This window comes from Mus pahari, chromosome 8 (assembly GCF_900095145.1).
Source record: "Mus pahari chromosome 8, PAHARI_EIJ_v1.1, whole genome shotgun sequence".
NCBI classification, from domain to species: Eukaryota; Metazoa; Chordata; class Mammalia; order Rodentia; family Muridae; genus Mus; species Mus pahari.
Window position 1 is genome coordinate 31,836,322 of NC_034597.1, and position 20,579 is coordinate 31,856,900.

Sequence of the window (20,579 nt, forward strand, 5' to 3'; positions counted from 1 at the left end):
CTTTCCAGCTTCTGGCTATTATAAATAAGGCTGCTATGAACATAGTGGAGCATGTGTCCTTATTACCAGTTGGAAGATCTTCTGGGTATATGCCCAGAAGAGGTATTGCTGGGTCCTCTGGTAGTACTATGTCCAATTTTCTGAGGAACCGCCAGACTGATTTCCAGAGTGGTTGTACAAGCTTTAGGCCAGATTTCTTTACAGCATACCATGTGTTAAGGGCCCAGTGCCTGGATTCTGAGACATACCTGCAGCAGTGAGATGGCAATGAAGACACCAGCCACAATGTAGATGTTCCTGGGCAGCCAGCCTTCCAGAGCCTGGATGCATCCTTTTGTAAAGATGAACTCATCCCACTTGCTCTTCAGCTGCAGAGAAACAGCACAGTGGTCTCAGCCTGAACACACACAAGCCCTGCCCTGCCCTGCCCTGCCCTGAGACAGCCTAGCTCTGTATGGGCAGGACAAAGCACCGCATGTGGATGAGGGTCTGAGGGGGCTGAACGAGGACCACAGGAGAAACCCTGCCTGAGACACACCCCAGTTCATAATCAGTCTGGGCCCCTCCCGGGGCAAGCAGCCATCCTGCCTATCTAACTAAAGGTTCTCAGCACCAAAGATGAATTCACTCTGAATCTCCACATCTGCAGGTGCGAGGTAATCTGCAGCCTGGAAGAGAAAATATGCATCTCTCAAGGTAAAGAGGAAAGGGGATTCCAAGCTTTCTAAGTCACAGAAGGTGGAAGAAGCAAGGGCAGTGGCTCTTTAGATTCTGTCCCCTACTGATAAGCTTGGCTCTGGGAGACAGTCAGGGAGCTCCCTCTCTGTCAATCCCCCTGAGAAATCTGTCAGTGTGGGGACACTGTCCCAGTACACACCCCACTCTTTCTACCTCATAAGTAGCAATCAGCCCCCGTTTCTTCCCCATCATTTCCCTCCATGTCAACAGAGATGTTAGAGGTATTATGGGATGCACTGTGTCATCATGCCCCTGCACTGAAAATTCTAAACCTCTGAACCTCAGGTTGTGACTGATTTGAAGACGGGTCTTCACAGAGAAAAGTTTAAATGAGGCTACCAGGATAAGGTCCGACCAACTGACCTCTGTCCATACAAGAGACTAGGACAGTGGTATACACACAGAAGGAAGTCATGTGAGGAGGGGAGATGTCCAAGCCAGGAAGACAGGCCTGGGGCAGATCTTTCTAAGAAGCCTCAGAAGGACTCAACTCAGCTGACAGCTTGATCTTGAACTACTAAGTTCCAGAATTGTGACAAAATAAGTGTCATGTAAGTCTGCCAGTCTCTACAGTTTGTTATGGCTGCCCCAAGTGGCAATGACATTCTTAACAGGACAGCTAGGTTTCACACTGATACATCTTTCTGGTCTTTTGAGACACCACAACAAAGTACCAGTGGCTTCAGGTGGCAGGAATTTCTTCCTCACCACTGTGGAGGCTTAAGCCTAACACCAAGGCACTGGCAGACTCGGTGTCTGGTGCTACATTCTGGTTAAACAGTGTCTTGCTGCTGACTTCTCGTATGCTAGAAGTACATGTGTAGATGCACGTACACACATGCACGGTAGTCCACCCAGACTCAGCTCACTTCTGGCTTAGATGGCACCTTCTAATCACATCTTCCTGTTTCTTCACTGCAATCTGCCCTGTTCTAAAGCAGGAGGTTAGACTATAATACTAAAGCCTAAGGAACGGTTCCTCAGATCCTTTAAGGCTGTGTGTTGGTATTCTTACCTGAATCCGGACATCATAGCCACACTGTGTGTTCACGACTTTTTGCTGTAGGAAAAGCAGAAAACTTAGTCACTCCAAAGACCTGTCAAAAACCCGGTGGTAGGAGGCACCAGAACAATCCCAACTGAGCACCAGGAAACGTACAGAAATTACATCACAGCTCACACCCTGAGGTCAACTGCCTGCTCCCCTTCCAGGCTAGCACAGGGAACAGTGAGCCACGTCTGTGTTGTTTCAGCAGTAAATTTTGTAGATGCGAGCTGCAGAACCAAGACTTATTGTACTTCACCAGCAAGAACACAGACTTGGACAACCATGAACTATCAGGCTTAGCTATATTGCCGGGAAACTAAGGGCACTGGAATCTGAACTTCATACCAATTCTCATACATCACAAAATATTATACTTCTTCTTCCCTTCGGCCATGTTTGAATTTAGACGCAGAATATCCCCCAAGTCTTAGCCCCAAGTGCTGCTGTGGGGAGGTAGTAGGGTCTTTGGGGAACAGCGCCGAGGAGGAAGAAACAGTGGCACTCTGTCTTGTTCTTTAGCCACAGAGCTGGCAGCCTCCTATGCCATGTGCTCCTTGCTGTCTCCAGCAGGTACCGCAGCTCTGAAAGCATCCAGCACTGAGCCAGCTGACTCTTTTTAAATTCCAGGGATTAGTGCTAGGACTCCTGGCATAGTAAGCATGCATTCTTCCCCTGAGCCCACAAGCCTCTCCTCAGAGGGTTTGTTATAGTGATGCAAAACTGGATGACAACAACCACCAAAAAGGGAAGTATTTTGCCTCATTTAGCCTTGGGTCACAGTCTGTCAACCTTTCTGCTAGTAGATGACATCACACTCAGTACATTGGCTACGCTGGTGTTTTTCTAACATTCCTGGACACCTCAGGTTCCACTGCACAACCTCAGCAATCAGGCTTCTCCCAGACCAAGGAGCCTGCCCAGGTCCTAACAGTGAAGGCTTGCTTCTCAGGGCTGTGACCAGGCACCACAGGGCTGTGCAGAAGCTTGTGCAGGGCAGCTCTCTGCTGAGGTGAAACATAGTGTTTCCTCCCAGGCTACCCAATGTACTCAATTTCCAGAAGCTCAAAGATTTAGGCCTAAGACTAGGAATGAAAGCAAGTGAAGAAAAGGCTAGAAAAGGATTAAGCATGGAGCTGTTGCCTCCCATGCCCAGCCCCACCACATGTGATGTGCAACCTCACATTCCCTGAGAGCTTCTGATCAGTGAGGACACTGTGCAGATAAGGCACGAATGCTGGCAGGACCGGAGAACACCACCTTCACCTTCCTAAGGCAGAACCACCTGAGGAGGGATGATCTAGCGCAGAGCCTCGGTGCACCACAGAGAAGGGTTCCAGAATGTATGCACAGGATTTCAGAGTTGCAAGGACCCAGGACGGTGGGAGGAAGCCAAGGGAATGCACCACACGCCATCAGGGTGTTGAAAAGTAGCAGCCTGGAAGGCACTGGAAGTGGCAGGAGCTGTGGGGCTGCAGAAGCGGCATATACTCACTGCAGGATCCGGCACGCAGCAGGAGAAGGGTACCCCACATTTCTCTCGGCTGTAGCTGGCACCACTGCAGTTGAAGTAGACATTGAGGTCCCAGTCTTCAGGGCCATAAGCCCCACAGCACTGATTCTGAAATTATAAATATTGCCAATAATCACATGAGGGGGCCAGGGTCAATGACTCAATGCAAGGTGTTCTTATGTTCCCATTTACAGACAGCAGGGCTCGCACAGATACTGAATGACACCAACAAATGGTAATGCTTTCAGAGGAAAACTGCAGCCATGCTGACTCCCATGGGGACCGACTAGTCTAGCTAGCATGCTAAGTCCCAGGCATCCTTGGCAGAGCCCATGCAAGCTACACCCCTTCTCCATTAAAGACCCGTTGATATGCCCCTCTCCTACCCCAGAGAACACCGCCTAAGTGAGGACCAGGCCTTTCTCCATGATAAATGGCCACACTGGCCCTAGTTACCTTCTTGGCCATTTTGTATAAAACAGTTGCTGATCATTAACAACAGGGGTGAATTGCAACTAAGGTGAACAGCAACAGCGACTCTTTAACCACTCATTAACCATCTGACTTGACCAGGAGTCCCACCCTCCACTCCCCATTACCTAGTGCAGCTGACAAAAGCCCTTAGCACCCAGCACACTAAGAACATCACATCATCAATGTGACAGAATCACTCACCAGAGATCTACGATCTCTACTGCCAACCTCCCTCACAGCCAACTTTCCAGTGGAAATCCAATCTTCTCCATTCCTACTCCTCCACTATGCAGGATGCCTTCATGACCTAATGACCACCTAATGTTTTATCATGAGCCCTAGAACTTGGTGGGTGCCTCTTACATTTTAGAAGAAAGGAAGCTGGGCATGGTAGAGCACACTCCTCCAATTCCAGTAATCAGGAGGTTGAGGCTCCGGAGCTTGAGGGCAGCCTACATAACAAGATCCTGTCACCTGTCTCAAAACAGACTGGGACAGATGGGCGGCAGGGATGACTTCTCTTAGGAAAGAGCAGGGGAAAGTTCGAGAAACTAGCAGACCCACCCAAGGCCATTTGAACACAAAAGAAAAGAAAAAACTGAAAAGGTGTAGCAAGGTCACTAGGATTCGGGATTCTCCCAAGTCAATAACAACACACAGGAGTCTCTCTGATTATGTAAACAGGTTTTTTTGGACCCCCATGCTACATGCAACAGGATAAACAAGTTTTAGTTAATAATAGTGGGTCAGTTATTTTTAGTGCTTGCTGGTTTATTTTCTCTTTGGAACCAAGTATTCCTTGGAAAAGACATTTCAGAAGCCAGGCTTCTGGGAGAGGCAGATCAAACAGGCCACGGTGCCAGGGAGTGGTTCGCCCCAGGGGCTGGAGCAGCCAGAGATTCAAGTTTCCAGGTGCAGCTGCAAGCAAGGGGAAGGGGCAGGAAGACTGAGGGACACAGCCTAAGCCTGCTTAGTCAGCTCCCTGAGGAAAGTTCCAGAGAGGTCACATCCCTCCACAGAGAAGGCTTCCCCAAGGCAGTTTGTTCTTCTCAAACAGGAAGGAGAAAAGGTCCCAGAGAGGAAGAATACAGGAATAGCTCTGCAGTGAGTCACTGTCCTAGGGGGAGGAGCTCTGTCCTTTGTATCCCTTCTATATCCACAGGGCAAGATCCTGGGAGGCCTCTGACTACCAACATGGCCACCATGGAAGGCTAGGGAAGACTGGACCCAAAAGGAAGGAATGGGAGACAGAGTTGTCTGACCAATCCAATGCTGGCTGAGAGGGAGCCCGAACGGCCATGCCAGCAGCTGAGCACAGCGAGGCTGACCAGAGGCTAGGAACATGCGCCATACCTCCCATGCTGTGGCAGAAAAGCCACTCTGAGAAGGGAAGGCCTTGTTCTAGCTCAGCTGCAGGGCATCCCAGACTAAGCAGAGGCGGGAAAGGGCACGCTCTAGCGGGAGGCCTGTCAGGGGCAGAGCTTACAGCTTTCTGAAGGGAGTCAATGAGGTTCTGCAGGTCGATGTCATCCCGATAGGACCTGATGTTGCTCTCGAAGAATTCCCGGAACCGATCCCTCACCCAGTCTTGGAATAAAAAGGCCAACACGGCCACGGCCAGTTCCAGGAAGAAGATGAGCACAATGGCCCCACAGAACTGCGAGGGTAAAGGAGAGAGGTAGAGTCAGCATCTGCAGCCTGGCAGACCTGCATAGGCAGAGGGCCGCCTACTGCAGCACTGCCACCTCCTCGGTGAGGACCACCTACCGCAGCACGCCACCGTCTCGGTAAATGGGACTCCCCACTACCCATGCACATATGGCGCAGCTGATGGCTGAGAGAAGTGAGGGGGAAGGACAAAGCTCTGACCCATCACTGCCTAGGAGGTAGGCCCTCCCCCACCTCCACCTGATGAAAAAGAAGTCAGTTGTTTTCCATGTAGAGCTCTACCCAGGCACTCTACCCAGGTTGAGTGGAGGGGCTGCCCCACCCTCCACTCAACCATCCTAGACATCTAGTCTTCACTCCCACTTTATGGATGTGGAAACTAAGACTCGGACATAGAGCTTGTCTGAAACAGCTTACACAGGACACCTGAGTTCCCTGCAGAGCTCATTACCGCTCTGGAGGGACCAGTGCTGTCAGTACTGGGCGAGGAGGATTGCAGCTACACAGGGACCTCTCTGGAAATACAGCTGCCAGCTACAGGTCATGGTGACACTCTATTGGGAGCCATGAAGCTTTGACACATCTTGGAAATGTGAAAGAACCTTTCCAAGCAAACCAGATAAGAGCCCCAAGCATGCACAAGTGTGCACACAGCCTGCTCATATGGAAATGAGATGCAAAACACAGTATTATTAAAGAGGAGGAGATCTGGGGAGAGGTGTGTGCTTTGCTTTCCAAATGAGGAAAGACTGACCTAATAAGCTCAACAAATAATAGATCATAAAGAAAACAAAAGTGTTTTCCTCACCAGGTGCTATTTAATTTTAACTGAATACATTTAAATATGAAGTTGTATCTAAATATAAAACTAAACTCTTAGTAATTCGTGATTCTGCTAGAAAACTAAAAACTATACTGCACATCCAACAGATTCACACCCGGGAGGAGGGAAAAGATTTCCGAAAGCTATTGCAACCCTGTTTGATCTTAGCCAGGAAGGACAAAGGTGAACAGAAAATAAACAATTCCTTTAGAACTTCTAAGGAGAGCCATAAAGCCAAGGAGGTGAGCAGAACCCCCGCAATTAGCTGGCAACTCCAGGAAACCCCTCTTCCCTACCGTGAGGAACCATCATCTGGGTTTTTCTCCTTAAAGCCTTCCCTCTTAACCAGGCAGCAGGTTCAAAGAACTGTTCCCTCCTCGTGTGGCCAGAAAACAGATGCAAGCCGGCACTGGTATCTCTAGCCATCCCATATACTACATCCCACTCCAGCATCACTTACAAACTTGAGCAGGCAGATGTTCTCTCGGAGGGCCCCGACACAGCCTGCGAACCCCAGGGTGAACATCACCACGCCCACCATCAAAACCAGCACAACGGGGTCGATTCCATGCAACCGGGTCACCTTGGTGAGGTCGGACAGCACACCCTGAGAGGAGCAGAGAATAAAAGGTAGCAGTGTCCTTAGAAGGGAGTCAAGGCCCTGGGGGCAAGTTATGCCAGCCAGCCACTGAAGCGGGGGTCTGCTTCACACAGCTCGGCTGTCATCGAGAGCCAGCGCAGAGTGTGTCCCTGCCCACTCCCTGGAGCCCCTGAGTATACTGTCCTTGGCCACCACAGCCCTTAGACCGTCTACATGAAGTTCCTGGTCCATACCGAGACTGGGGGCTCCTGTGAGCGCAGACCCAGCTTCCTCAGTGGCCTGTGAGGAGCCTTGGCCAGGCCTCAGAGAAGGGGAGTCCTAGGCCACGGCCCAACTGGCTACAAGCAGCTTCACAATGAACATTTCTGAGGAAACCGACCCAGCAAGGGCAGATGAAGAGGAGAGTGTTGCCCATAAACGTGTCTATGATCCTGACAGCACCACCCAAAGAGAATCATTGGCTGTACTCATAATAAAAACACTTGGAAAGAGGCTAGGGGCAACAAGAATTGGCTTATCACTGTTATTTAAACACAGATAGTCAGGGGCTGGTGAGATGGCTCAACAGGTGAAGGCACGTGCTGCCTTGCCTGGCAACCTGAGTTCAACCCCCAGGACCCACATGGTGAAGGAGAACACCAAACCTAGGTAGGTTGTTTTTTTGCTTCTACTAAGCATATACATACCCCACCCCCCCAAAAAAAATCAGTAAAATGTTTAAAATACATATAGTTATAAGTGACTAGTGGCAGCTACAATGGACAGACAGACTCTGTGATACTCAAAGAGAAAAGCGCTGTTGGCTAAGCAGCTGTGTAACCAGCTCTAGGATTCAGGGCTCATCCAGGTCAAGTCTGCTGCAGTGCCAAATAGAGCCACACGGTGGCGCTGTTATGCACGGTTGCTGTTTCCAGGTCACTGGGACAGACATTGTACTCCAGCTTTTGACATCAGGGGTGCACAGGCCTCTAAGAAAGGTGCACAGGCTCAAGAGCAGACCCTACTCTGTTCCTAAGACCATCACATAAAAGCCCATAGACCAAAATGTGGTGCTTTCTTCTTCTGGAAGCAGTGACAGGTTCCCCTACAGGAACAGGGGGTGCTTCAGTTTCCGGGTTCTCCTTGCTCCTCCTTCCAGATCTCGGCACCTAAGCTACGAGCATTAATCTACCATGGGTAAGGTCGGCACTATGACTCCACCTTGCCCCTGGAGCTCTGACCCCTTAGAATACCAACTGCCCCTTTGTCTATCTGCACAGTAAGAGGCTAGGATCCCCTCCCTCACACAGGGGCAAGTAGCACATGGGGCACAAAACCAAGTTCTACCCCCTTTTCTGTAGGCCAGCACAAGCACTTCGGGAGTAGACAAGGCTCTGCTCAGCGATCTCACTCCCAGAGGTACGTGATGGGTTTTAGGAGACAGCCCCAGGCTGGCCTTGGGGTTACTTGGGGCTTCTGGGAACAGGATGAGAGCACACCCATCCTCACTGAGCTCACAACCGCCCACCCAACTCTGAGTGCTGGCCTCTGACCTCCAGCAACACATACAACCTCAGAGGCACATTCTTTCTGAGGGTTAATGCTACACACCCTCCCTCTCTGCAGCTAGTGACTACTCAACAGGCTAGAAGAGGGGACAATTCAAGTCCAATGACTCTGGACCTGGTCAAGGTTCCACCTACCTTTTCGCTCCATGCCCACAGTCCGACTCCAAGGAAGACAACTCCAGCCAGCTTGGGGGTGGGCGGGGAGAGGAGAAGAGAAAAATAAGGTCAGAAAACAGCACTAGGACAAAGTCTACATTCTAGTTGGATGTTCCTGTGTTCTGTCCTAGGCGTCAGAACCCTGCAAATGACAGAAGCTCTCTCCACCAAGGGATATGGAGATTGCAGGTAACCAGCACCTACCTCCCAGTACAGCTGACAGCTGGTTTCTACTCCAGACACTGAGCCGCAGAGCGCTGAGGTAAAGATCCCTAGAGACTGCCACAGCAGACTGACTGTCTTACCCTGACAGAGACTGTTTCCTTCCTTCCTACCCAACAAGCACCCTCAACCCGCTTCAGTGTGCGCTTCAGTGTCAGGACAGCACACCCCTGATGGCTGCCAGAGTTCACCAGCGCTTCTGGCCCAGCTCTATGGGTCAGACCAGCTGCAAGGCAAGGTTACAGGGAGAGCACAAGACCACCCATCCTCAGACTCCAAACACAGACAAATAGCCACTCGGGTCATTCATTAGCCAGAGTGCAGCCTCCTCATCCCACCTACACATAGCGTGAGACACACATGTGCTCAGGAGATACTGGGGTCGTAGCTGGTGAATTAAGCAGAAGAGAGGTACTACATCACCCCAACCTCCCCCCTACAGGCACTCGCTACAGCCAAGAGAACTGGACCCATCCAAAGGACCACACAGTCCTAAGACAAAATAGTTGTTTTGCATATAAACCCCATGCTGTATAAATGGAGCAAGCTCTGTGTTGTTGTTGTTTGTTTGTTTTAGCATCCTGAGCCTTGTGGACAAGTTCCCTGAGCCACCCCATACCACACTGGTTTCTCAGTAGGAAAGGTCTTTGTTCTCCCCAGATGCCATATGCGATTACTTCCTTTCCTTCCCATGAATTTCACAATGGATGGCAAGAAAACCAACAGGCCACCCTACTACTCCCTAAGGTCCCAGTTGGAGGCCTTTTTCTCATCTGACTTCCTTAAAAGTGAGGTAGCTCTTGGTCAGTCCTCTTCCTTCAATCAGATCCAGAGATACCAAGCACACACAGCTCGGGCGGGGCTGTCTTCCTCCCTTGACTGCTTCTTGTCCTTCCCATACAGACCCCACTAAATGATGGCAAACCTAACAGTATAAAAACCCTTTGAGCAGTCAGGGGGACTCGGGAATCACACACCTTTGTGATTAGCAGCCTTGCAGCTCTCCCCTGTCTCACAGTCTACCTCTCCCTAGCTTCTTTTCCTTCATGAAACATCACCACCATCTGTTCACTGGCCATTTAGAAGAAAACCCACAAGAGGGAAAGAAACATCACATTCACCAACTGGGACTCTGCTTGTTTTACCTTTGAAACATCAAAGTGTGCAAGACCAGTTTTCTTTCTAATTCTCAGCTCACCTGTTTATAACCCATCTCTTCCCAGGCCTCCAACGAACTTCCGTCAAGTGATACCCAAAGGACTGGCCTTAAAGCCCCCAGTGCATACCAAATTTCTCAGATTCTCAAAGTCCCGTGGATAATGAACATACACCGTCCCTCAGCTCTGGACCACTCACCACACCAAGTAGCGTAAACACTGTAAATAGCTGTTCTTTGTACTGTTTAGGGAATAATGGGGGAAAGGTCTTCTGTTCAGTACACACTGCTTTTATAGTGATTTCTGTCCTGGTTGGGTGAACTCAGATACAGAGCTGCTGGTTAATGAACATGGCTATGGGCAGGTCACTCCGCTCCTACAAACTCTCTAATGACTTCCCCTCACACATAGGAGAAAATTAAGATTCCACCACAGTGCACCATTCCCTGGTCTAAAGGTTCTTCTCCTGTATCAGTCCCTGGCCTCCTCCTCCTTCATATCTAGATCTCCCTGAGATGTCCAACTTTGCCTTCTTATGTGAAGCTGACTCCTGTCCATCACTCAGAACTACCTATGGCGTGGTTCTCCTTGTAGCCCTGATCCTAAGCTGAATGAATTGTGCCTACCTTACAGCCATGTTCTCTACAAAGGTGTCTGTCTGCTCAGGGCTGTCACCCACTCACGCAGAGAAAAATAGTACAGAGTGGGCCCATACAAGAATCCCACAAAGGAAGCCTAGGGTTCTTCCCACTCTCCTTCCAGGCATACTTCTGGGTCTCACCCACTGCTCAGGGCTAGGCAAGAGCCTATCACATCCAAACCACATATACAGAAGTGGGGCAATAAGACTGCAAGTATCTAACACTACTCTATCCACACTCATTTAAAACTAAGCCTGCCTAACCACTTACAGCAGCCCACACACTTCAGGTACCATATGCCCAGGTGAAAGAAGGCTGTCTTGAAACATTTGAGCAGTAACACTAGAACACCCCCCCCCCTTTCCTCCCCAGTGGGACCCACAGATTCCCATTTATTTTTTCACTGCATTAAAGCAGCCTTAATGCCATGTACACTTAAGTGTTACTGAACCCATGTTGTATTGTTTGTTCATTTGTGACATAAATTCTCTCTGTGTAACCCTGGCTGTACTGAACCTTGCTATGTAGAGCAAGCTGGCCTTGAACTAACAGAGATACTCTTGTCTCAGCCTCCTGAGTGCTGGGATTAAAGGTGTTCACCACCACATCTGGCTTTTAGGTGCTGTTTTAATTCTTCCCTGGGGTAACCAAAGAGAAAGATGTTTACCCTGCCAAAGCATATATACCAAGCTGTGCAAATGCAGGCAGGCTTCCGTTCATCACACACACACACACACACACACACACACACACACACACACACACATCCTCAAGACCTATAGGAGATTCCTTGCTGTATCAGTCACAGCCATGCAACAATGTTTTCTCTTATACTGACTAAGAATAAGAATACATCATACATCGTCTCTCACTGTCTTAAAGGAAGAAGTGAAGTTAACTCATACCACGAAGATAGGAACTTTATAGCCACAAGTCAGAGCAGGAGTCACTGAATATGCCCAAGTCAGAAACTCTGGAGACCAATTATGGTCAAGGACCCTGAGAAAGGCCCAGACAAGGAAGTAACGTGCCCCTGGGAGGACATAACAGCTCCAGAAGTGAGTGGTCTCTTCCTCCCCAGAACTCCCACACAGATGGAGAACAAATGTAGAAACATCTGTCCAAGGTCACACAGCACGCTGGTGACAGACTTAAGAACCCCATCTGGGCAGCTGTACCCCTGACAACACATTATCTCACTACCCCCAGGGCGCCGGGCCAGAAGAGGAAGCAGCATTCTGAGTCCCATTCCCTAGAGAGCATCTACAGAAGACCCAGGGAAGACGGATCCCACAGAGGAGTCTCTAGGCTGCACGATTCTCAAACAACTATCTTACACAGCCAGGTGTTAAGAGTGTGCATCCTAAGAGTCGGCACCCCAACCAGAGCGGAAGGCTCTCTCTAGTCTTTGTAGGAATGCAGGGGCAATTAAGGAGGAGGCGGTCCCACTGGGACAATGGGTTAAAGAAGCTCCCAATAAAATTCAAGGAGCTCCAGGGCCTAGTTTATTAAGTGAAAATCTCTGAGCTACCTTCCCTAGAGTTAATTCATCTAGAAGGCCCCAGACACACACGACAATACAACAACCCCCTCTGTATTAGTCATGTCTGTAGAGAAATGAAACGGATAGAATGAGTAGAATGAGTGAGTGAGTATGAATATATATATATATATATATCTGCCTACCTAAAGAAGGTCCATGAATCTAGTAATTGCTCAGTCCACAAGGCTGGATGTTTCAGCTGCTTTCAGTATATGTTGGAATCCCAAAGAAGTAGGCTCATCAGAAGAGGTCAGTGAGAGCAAGCAAGCAAGCAAAAAGCGAATGAAAGCTTCTATCTTCCAGGCCCTTATACAGGCTGTCAGCAGAAGGTGTAGCCCAGATAAAAGATGTTATCTTTCCACCTCAAAAGATCCACATTAAAAGTGGGTCTTCCCACTTGAAATGATTTAATTAAGAAAAATCCCCCACAGGTGTACATATCCAACAGCTTGGGTTAGTTAATTTCAGACACAGTCAATGTGATGATCAAGAATAGGACACCTTCCAAAAACAAAGAGATCCTAGTGGTGCTTCCTAAGCTGGTACAGGTTTGCCTTATTCTGGAAGCCACAAGAATCCTCCCGCACTTTACCTAAGGAGGCTCAAATCTCAATAAAAGTGTCTAAGTCATGCTGGAGAGGAGGAGGAGAAAGTTCTGAATGACAAGCAGGTCAGGAACAGCCACCCAGGACCCAAAGGCCTTGTCCCCTTGCATTAAGTGTGTAGGAGACTCCAGACATCTTGCCATCCCATCAGTAGTCACGCAACATTTTGAGGGTTTGGGCTCCTGACCTCTGGTCCTCAGTCAATCTCTTCACTAACTCGGGCTGATGACCAGGGCCTCCTTAGAGATATCTCAGAGATAAGCAGAAAGGAACACACTGAAACACCATGCAGTCCCTAACAGTACTAAATAAATACACAGCACAGGTCAGCATCCCAGGCCAGGGTTCATTCTGCAACATTTTATCAAGTGGACTCCTGCAAGCCGGACCTTCCCTGAGCCTATGCTTTCCACCATACAGCAGAGACCCCCTTCTAACAGGCTGAAAGGGCTGGTGAAAGACTCCAACAGAATTTGCTTACACAGAGGGAGCCCTGCTGTCCTGGGTTCAGAGCTAAGGCCTGAAGGGCCACTGGGGTGACTCCTCAAATAGCTGCACCTGCTGCACTGAAGATTTTGTATGTCCCCAGTAACTGTTAATCTCCAACCTGCAGGATTTAGAATCAACTAGAAGACACACGGATTTCCAAAGAGGTTTAACTGAGGTTGTAAAACCATAGTTCCTCACAGAGGTCCTAGATGGGATGAAAAAGAAAGTGAAATGGGTGGGATATCAGCACTCACCTCTCTCTTCCTCCTGACTGTGACCAGCCACCTGCCGCTCCTGCCGCCACCATGACGAACTATATATACACTCAAACCATGAGCCAAAATAAAACTCACTTCTTGAGTTGCTTTTGTCAGGTGTTTCACTCCAGCATGGAGAAAGAAACTATGACAGCCTTACCCAGCTCCCAAACATGCTAGTGTCCTAAGAAAAAGTCCCTGGTCTAGAGGCTCAGTTTCTGCCTCTGGAGAAAACAGAGATGTGGTATTCAGGAAGAGAAGCCAGGAAGAATAGGAACAGGAAGCCGGGGAGAGCCAGGGCCAGAAGAAATTATACTATCCAGTTTGTTCTTCACACAGCTCAGGTCGCTGAGTGGCCATCACCCGCCTCTGTAGCTCCATCTGACAATCAAGTTCCTCTGCTGGCTATGCTTTGCCACCTAAGTCCTGCCAGGTAGGATGCAAAACCATGGTCCTGGCATACACCAGAACAGAAAATCCCAAGGTGTGTAGGCTCACAGAATACCAGAGATACTTTAGATTCTTTCAGATGCCAATGATTCAACTAAACTTGGGGTCAGATTGGCTTCCAGAAGGCACAGACCCTAAACCAGGGATTCTAAACCTTCCTAATGCTGTAACCCTTTAATACAGCTCCTCATGTTGTGGTGACCTCCAACCATAAAATTATTTCATTGCTACTTCATAACTATTATTTTGCTACTGTTAATAAATCATAATGTAAACACCTGTATTTTCTGATGGTCTTAGGCAACCCCCAAAAGGGTCGTTTGGCCCCCAAAAGGTTGTAACCCATAGGCTGAAAATGCTGCCCTAAATGCAAGTTGATTTTGAAATTCCACCCAGAGGGCTGAATGTTGAATCACAGTGTATCTAATGGGGTTTACAGCCCTGCCCACTAAGAAACGGGGGGACCCTCAGAGTGCTAAAGTTACCCTCTATCTCCACATGCACAGCATGGAACACACACATGGCAAACACACACACACACACACACACACACACACACACGCGCGCGCGCGCGCGCGCGCGCGCGCACAAATATGCACACACATACAATCAGTACTAATAAATACCCGATTTTAAAACTGTGAAAAAAACCTGCCTCTCAAAGGAAGTTTGAAAGGTCTGAGAACCAGAGGGGAGGCTCGGGTCAGCTTCCTCAGCTTCCTCATTATAAGGGAAATGGGGCCCAAGGCAGGAGGCACCATGCCCAGGGTCACAAAGCTATCACACACCAGCTTTTCCTCTCTCCGGATGGGTGGCTGCTGTGAACAAAAAGCAGATGTGCCCTCTGCAGCCTTGCAAGGGACCCAGCAAAGGGCCCAGAAGAAGGGCAAGGACTGTTCCACTGTAACAGTGGTAACTGGAGGCTGACCCAGTAACCTGAGGTCCAGGAATGCCAGTGGAGGAAGAGCCATCCAAGGGAGGCTGGAGCTAGCACCCCAGCATGACAACCCCTGCCTTCACTATCACAGTACATGATTAAAATGAGAGAAATCCAGGTTACTAAGCCAGGGCCAGACAGTAAACACTCTCAGTTTCGTATGTTCTGTCAACTCTGAGGCAACTGTTCCACTGGAGGTGAATGATGGGAGAAGCCAGAGAGGATTGCCAGATGATGGACGTGGCTTCCTTCCAGTGAAAATTATGCTTAAAACAAGCAGAACCAGGTCTGACCTAAAGGCCTCAGGCGGCCAGCGTGAAACTATCACACTAAAACCATCTGGACCTAGAGATGAAGGACAGGATTTCCTTTAGTTTAGTCACATAAATTCTGGGTATCTGTAGTTTTGATATGTTTTTGTATTATTTTAGCAGGTTTTTTTTTTTTTTTTTTTTTTTTTGAAGACAGGGTTTCTCTCTCTGTAGCCCTGGCTGTCCTGGAACTCACTGTACACCTTGCTGGCCACAACTCAAAAGATCGGCCTGCCTCTGCCTCCTGAGGGCTGGGATTAAAGGCATGAGTCCCTATTGCCCAGTTGTTTTAGCAGTTCTTAACAGCCGACAACTGAATATAATTCATGACACATGCCCTTAATAAAATATGTTATAACATTATACTATTAGAGAAGAATATGCTCATGAAAGAATTAGAAGAAGAGAGCCAGGCAGTGGTGGCGCACGGCTTTAATCCCAGCACTTGGGAGCCAGAAACAGGCAAATTTCTGAGTTTGAGGCCAGCCTGGTCTACAGAGTAAGTTCCAGGACAGCCAGGGCTACACAGAGAAACCCTGTCTCAAAAAACCAAAGGGGGGGGGGAAGAATTAGAAGAATATGCATCCAGGTAAAAAGTACTGAAAGAAAAAAAGGGACCTGTAATAAGATGACAGAAATAAACAGGGGACAAAGGGACAAGAGCAAAGACCGAATTAGCAAAGAGTTAAAGACAAACACCAAATATAATGACAGATACCACATACGCTGACTGACAGACACCACATATACTGCAGGAATTCAGAGGAAAACCTAAGTGAGAAAAGGAAAGAAGCAAAGGGTGCTCAGGAGGCAGAGGCAGGGGAATCTCCATGACTCCGAAGAACTACAGAGTTCCAGGACAGCCAGAGCTATATAGTGAAATCTCTCTCCTTGCATAAAACACAGTTCATGCTGAGGCAGGGCAACGCATGGAGAGCACTGTGGGATACAAGAACACAGTTCATGCTGAGGCAGGGCGACGCACGGAGAGCACTGCGGGACACAAGTATAGGCAAACATCTTCTGGGTAGAACTGTAACAGCACAAAAAATAGGCTCAAGAAATGACAGACAGAATCACATGAAATTAAAAAGCTTCTCTCTCTCTCTCTCTCTCTCTCTCTCTCTCTCTCTCTTTCACACACACACACACACACACACACACCAACTTGAGTGAACAGACAGCCTACTACAGAATGGAAAAAAAAAAAACTTTGCCAGCTACATTAGACTAAGGGGTTTATAATATATAGAATTGCAAAAAAATTAAATACAAAAAAAAAAAAAAGTGCTCAAAGTGTCAAATCAAGAAACAGGCCAATGAACTGAATGAACAGAACACAGGGTCTGTCCAGGTAGCTCTGGCTGGCCTAGAATTTGCCATGTAATTCACTCTGGCCTCAAACTCAAGAAATCTATCAGCCTCTGACTCCTTAGTACCAGGATTAAAGGTGTGAATTAACACACCTGCCTCTTTCCCCTCAGGAAACACATGTTTTTTGAGTGCTCAACATCCCCAGACATTGGGGAAGTACAAATTAAAACTACTCTGAGACTGCATGTCTCCCTGGTCAGAAGGGCCAGTATGAAGAAAGCCAAGTGCTGGTTGGTAAGGGTACAGGGAAACAATGCTGGTAGGAGTACAGACTGCTCAGCCACTATTAGAAATCATTGTGGATCCAGAAGGGGCTCATGAGGCAGAATAAAAAGGCTTCAGGACAGGGGTGTGGCGGCAAGAGAACACACATCGTGACCTGGAATAGGGAAGGGATGAGGGCAGGGGATGAGCCAAGCCGAAGACTGGGCCAGGGGAGGTACTTGTGCAGAGGGCATTAGCTGTCCCGGGTGCCTTCCTTCTTCTTCACCTTATTTACTGAGCCAGGGTCTCCTGCTAGACCCAGGGACCCGCCTTCTGAGCACCCACCCAGTTTTTGTGTGGATTTTGGGGATCTGAATTCCAGTCCTCACTTTGGCAAGTGTGACTTATTCACTGAGCCCTCTCCCAGACCCTCAACAGAATTTTTTAAAGGGATTTCTGAAGAAGAAATAAATAAGAAAAAAACACAGTGAACAAGATGGAAGTGAGGAACTCCACACAGCAGGCAGGCCTCTGACAGTTACTACACCAGTGAGTCACTGCACAAAAGAGATAACCACATGCACACCCATGCACACCCATGCACCCCACACACACACACATGGGGGGGGGGACTTGCATGAACCCTGTGGCTATGCAACAACACGTGCCATGCACATAAACCCTGTGGCTATGCAACAACCACGTGCCATACACTAGCCTCCCTGCTCCTAGGACAACCTTCTTCCATAAATTCCCTAGCAGTCTGAGCCTCACACATGGCTGAGGCTCGGGAAAGTCAATACTCCACACCTCAGTTCTAGGGGAGTCCCTGACCAGGGCAGTCTTTGCCCTCTGCCCTCAGCCTTGGCAAGACTGAGACTGAGAATACATACATCCCTACCTATGCCAAGAGATAAGGCGGCTCACTTCCTGTGTACTGAGGCAGCTCTGCTGGGAAAGTGATTTTGACTGTTAAATGTGTCAGCCAGGTCAAATCAATGTACACACCTTCTGACCCACTTAATCTCACTCCTGGGACTCCATTCCAGCAATAACTTCCCTCCATTTCCTACAGGGAAGAATCTGTATTACATAAACCTAGTCTCTACAACCTTATCTGGAAGAAAGAGAAGCTGAAACAACCTAATATCTCAAGTGCAAGTTTCTACAAAAAAACACAACCAGCTAGACTGTGCGGCAACAACCTAAATGTGCCACACCAGTGATGCTGATGTGATAATGTAGCTATCCAGATTTTGAAGATATGGTCCCAGAGGACATGACACTACAAACATCTACAGAGACAATTGTAGCATGGAAGAGGAATGCAAGCTATCCTGGGATGCCTTGTTCAAGTCTTCTGGAACTCACACAACTGCAAAAGTCCCCTCAACAGTTCTTGAAAGAAAAGGTAATGCGGAAACTCAGCAGTGGAAACAAAACTACACTGTATCACTAAAGTCGTAGACGAGTCATCTGAAAGATGGAAGCAAAGGAGCTGAGGGCATAGCTCAGGTGATAGAATGACTGCTTAACATGCATGCAGGCCTGAGTTCAAATTCCAGTCCTATATAAAACTGGCAAGACAGTAAGTAGTCCATGCCAGGACGACCATCAGAAATGCAAGGTCATTCACAGCTACAGGAGACCTTCCCTTAGTAGAGGAAGAGTAGGGAGAGAGAAAACAAGGACACCCCCCTCCCCCAATGGAAGCTGGGAAACCAACTGCAATCAGACCTGGGTCTCATTCATCATGGCTAGAGCTGGGGGGGGGGGGGACCAATTCTCCATCAACTGGGGGATGGGTTAGGGCTGTGCCTTCTACCAGGCTTCTTGCTGTCTCTCTGGAAAAGGCAGCCACTGATCCCAGGGTGCCAGAAGTTGCCCGAGGCTCATTTGGTGTTCTGGCAAAACTCTCAATAACCTCTCCCTTGTTCTTAAGTTTCCTGATCCAGATCATAAATTATCCTCACCCTACACATAGGAGGTATCAGATACCCTGAAGGACGGGGCTCTAAGTTATGCAGAGCTCAGATATTCATTCCCTCCTGTTCCACTGTTTCAGTCAGAAGTAAGGCTGCACAGTAAGGCTCAGATGCTAACTCAAAATTTACAAGCCGGAAAACTATGGCTCAAGCATAAAGTCACTATGGGTGTCAATGGCAGAGTGTTATTTTTTTGTAAAGTTTTTTTTTAAACTAAAGACAAGCAGAAGGTTCTCCTTGTGGCCTGCTGTCTGTATTTAGCAGGGGTGGAGGCTTCATCTTAAATCTATCTTTGAAATAAGATCCAGGCAAGAGCTTTATCTGAACTTGTAGAGATTATGGTCAACGCTTATGAGGGAAAGCAATCCTGAGTTGCAGATAACTTCCCTCAAGAACATTCAGGAAGCAAATCCAAGAGAATGCACATTCTTTACAGAACTAGGCTGTGTATGAACAAAGACGAGGCCTTCCACAGCTCCCCCAGCCTTGCTTCAGTTTCTCTCCCTCTGCCTGCTAAAATGAGACATTTCTTTTTAAACTGCAGTGAAACACACACGATATAACTTATTTTAACCACGTTCAAGTAAACATGCTCCGTGGTATTAAGTCTATCAAAATGGAAGCAGCCATCAGAGAATTTTTTTTTTTACAATACAAAACAGAAACCAGACCCCTTAAACAACAATCTCCTGCTATGGTTGGACTATGCCCCTCAAGATCCACGCGTTAGACTTTGTCCCCATTGTGAGAGTGTTGAGACGTGGGGATTTTCAGAGGAGAGTAGGTACTGAGGATGAATGGAATAACTCATTACTGCTAAAGTGGACTTGCCATAAGATGGAGTTTGAAGGATACAGACAAAGCACAGTAGCAAAGCGCTGACCTAGCACATACATGCCTCTAAGGTCACCGAGCATTAGAAAGAGAAATGTCCCAGAAAGAGAGACAGAGACAGGGAGAGACAGAGAGAGACAGAGACAGGGAGAGACAGAGACAGAGAGAGACACACAGAGAGACAGAGACAGAGAGACAGACAGAGACAGAGACAGAGACAGGGAGAGACAGAGACAGGGAGAGACAGAGAAGTTAACTTCGGCCTCCCTTTTCCCTCTTTTATTCTCTCACCCATGTGATGCTTTCCACCAAGCTATGACTTCCCCAGTCTTGAACTCCTCAGCCTCCGGAGCAGTGGTCCTCACTCTTCCTAATGCTGCAACCCTTCAATACAGTTTCTCGCATGTTGTGGTGACCCCTACCATGAAATTATTTGTGTTGCTACTTCATAACTGGAATTTCGCTACTGTTATGAGTCATGAGTGTCTGATGGCCTTGGTACCTGTGAAAGGGCCATCTGACCCTCAGAGGTGTTTTGACCCACAGACTAAGAACTACTGCTCTAGAACCATGCGGCAGATAATCTCCTCTGGTTATAAACGGCCCTTACGACGATCCATAAAAGCAGCACAAATGGACTACGAGCCTGCCCGTTTTCACCTCCTCACTGCCAGGCAGCCAAAAATCCCCTCTCTGTGTCCATGTCTTTCTGCTGACTATTCTAGTTACTCTGCGTGGAGCCATACAGCCTCTAACCTATAAGCGAAATTCAATCTGGCTTATTCTACTTGACATAATGTCTAAAGGTTCACCTATACTCTAGCATATGTCCTTGAATGACTTAGGCTCTCAGGTGCCACATTTCCTGACCCCATGATCAGCAAAGGCCACAGGTTTCTTCTATCTTTTGGCTGTGATGAGTAAGATTGTGCACACTGGTGTACAAACATCTGACATTCTGCTTTCAGTTTTCTGCATATTATATATCCCCAAATGGGGTTGCAC

The 20,579-nt window shown here is 48.2% G+C and overlaps 1 protein-coding gene across 1 annotated transcript in view; it reads right to left on the bottom strand.

The window, feature by feature from the left end:
• Positions 1–20,579, bottom strand: part of Tspan14 (tetraspanin 14) — a 60,542-nt gene that overhangs the window by 3,728 nt on the left and 36,235 nt on the right. Inside the window, exons 3-8 of the mRNA XM_021203200.2 lie at positions 8,545–8,595; positions 6,722–6,868; positions 5,257–5,427; positions 3,279–3,404; positions 1,754–1,798; positions 249–368 (exon numbers count right to left, since the gene is read on the bottom strand). Of these exons, the coding sequence (XP_021058859.1) occupies positions 249–368; positions 1,754–1,798; positions 3,279–3,404; positions 5,257–5,427; positions 6,722–6,868; positions 8,545–8,595 (660 nt within the window). The remainder of the gene's footprint in view (positions 1–248; positions 369–1,753; positions 1,799–3,278; positions 3,405–5,256; positions 5,428–6,721; positions 6,869–8,544; positions 8,596–20,579) is intronic.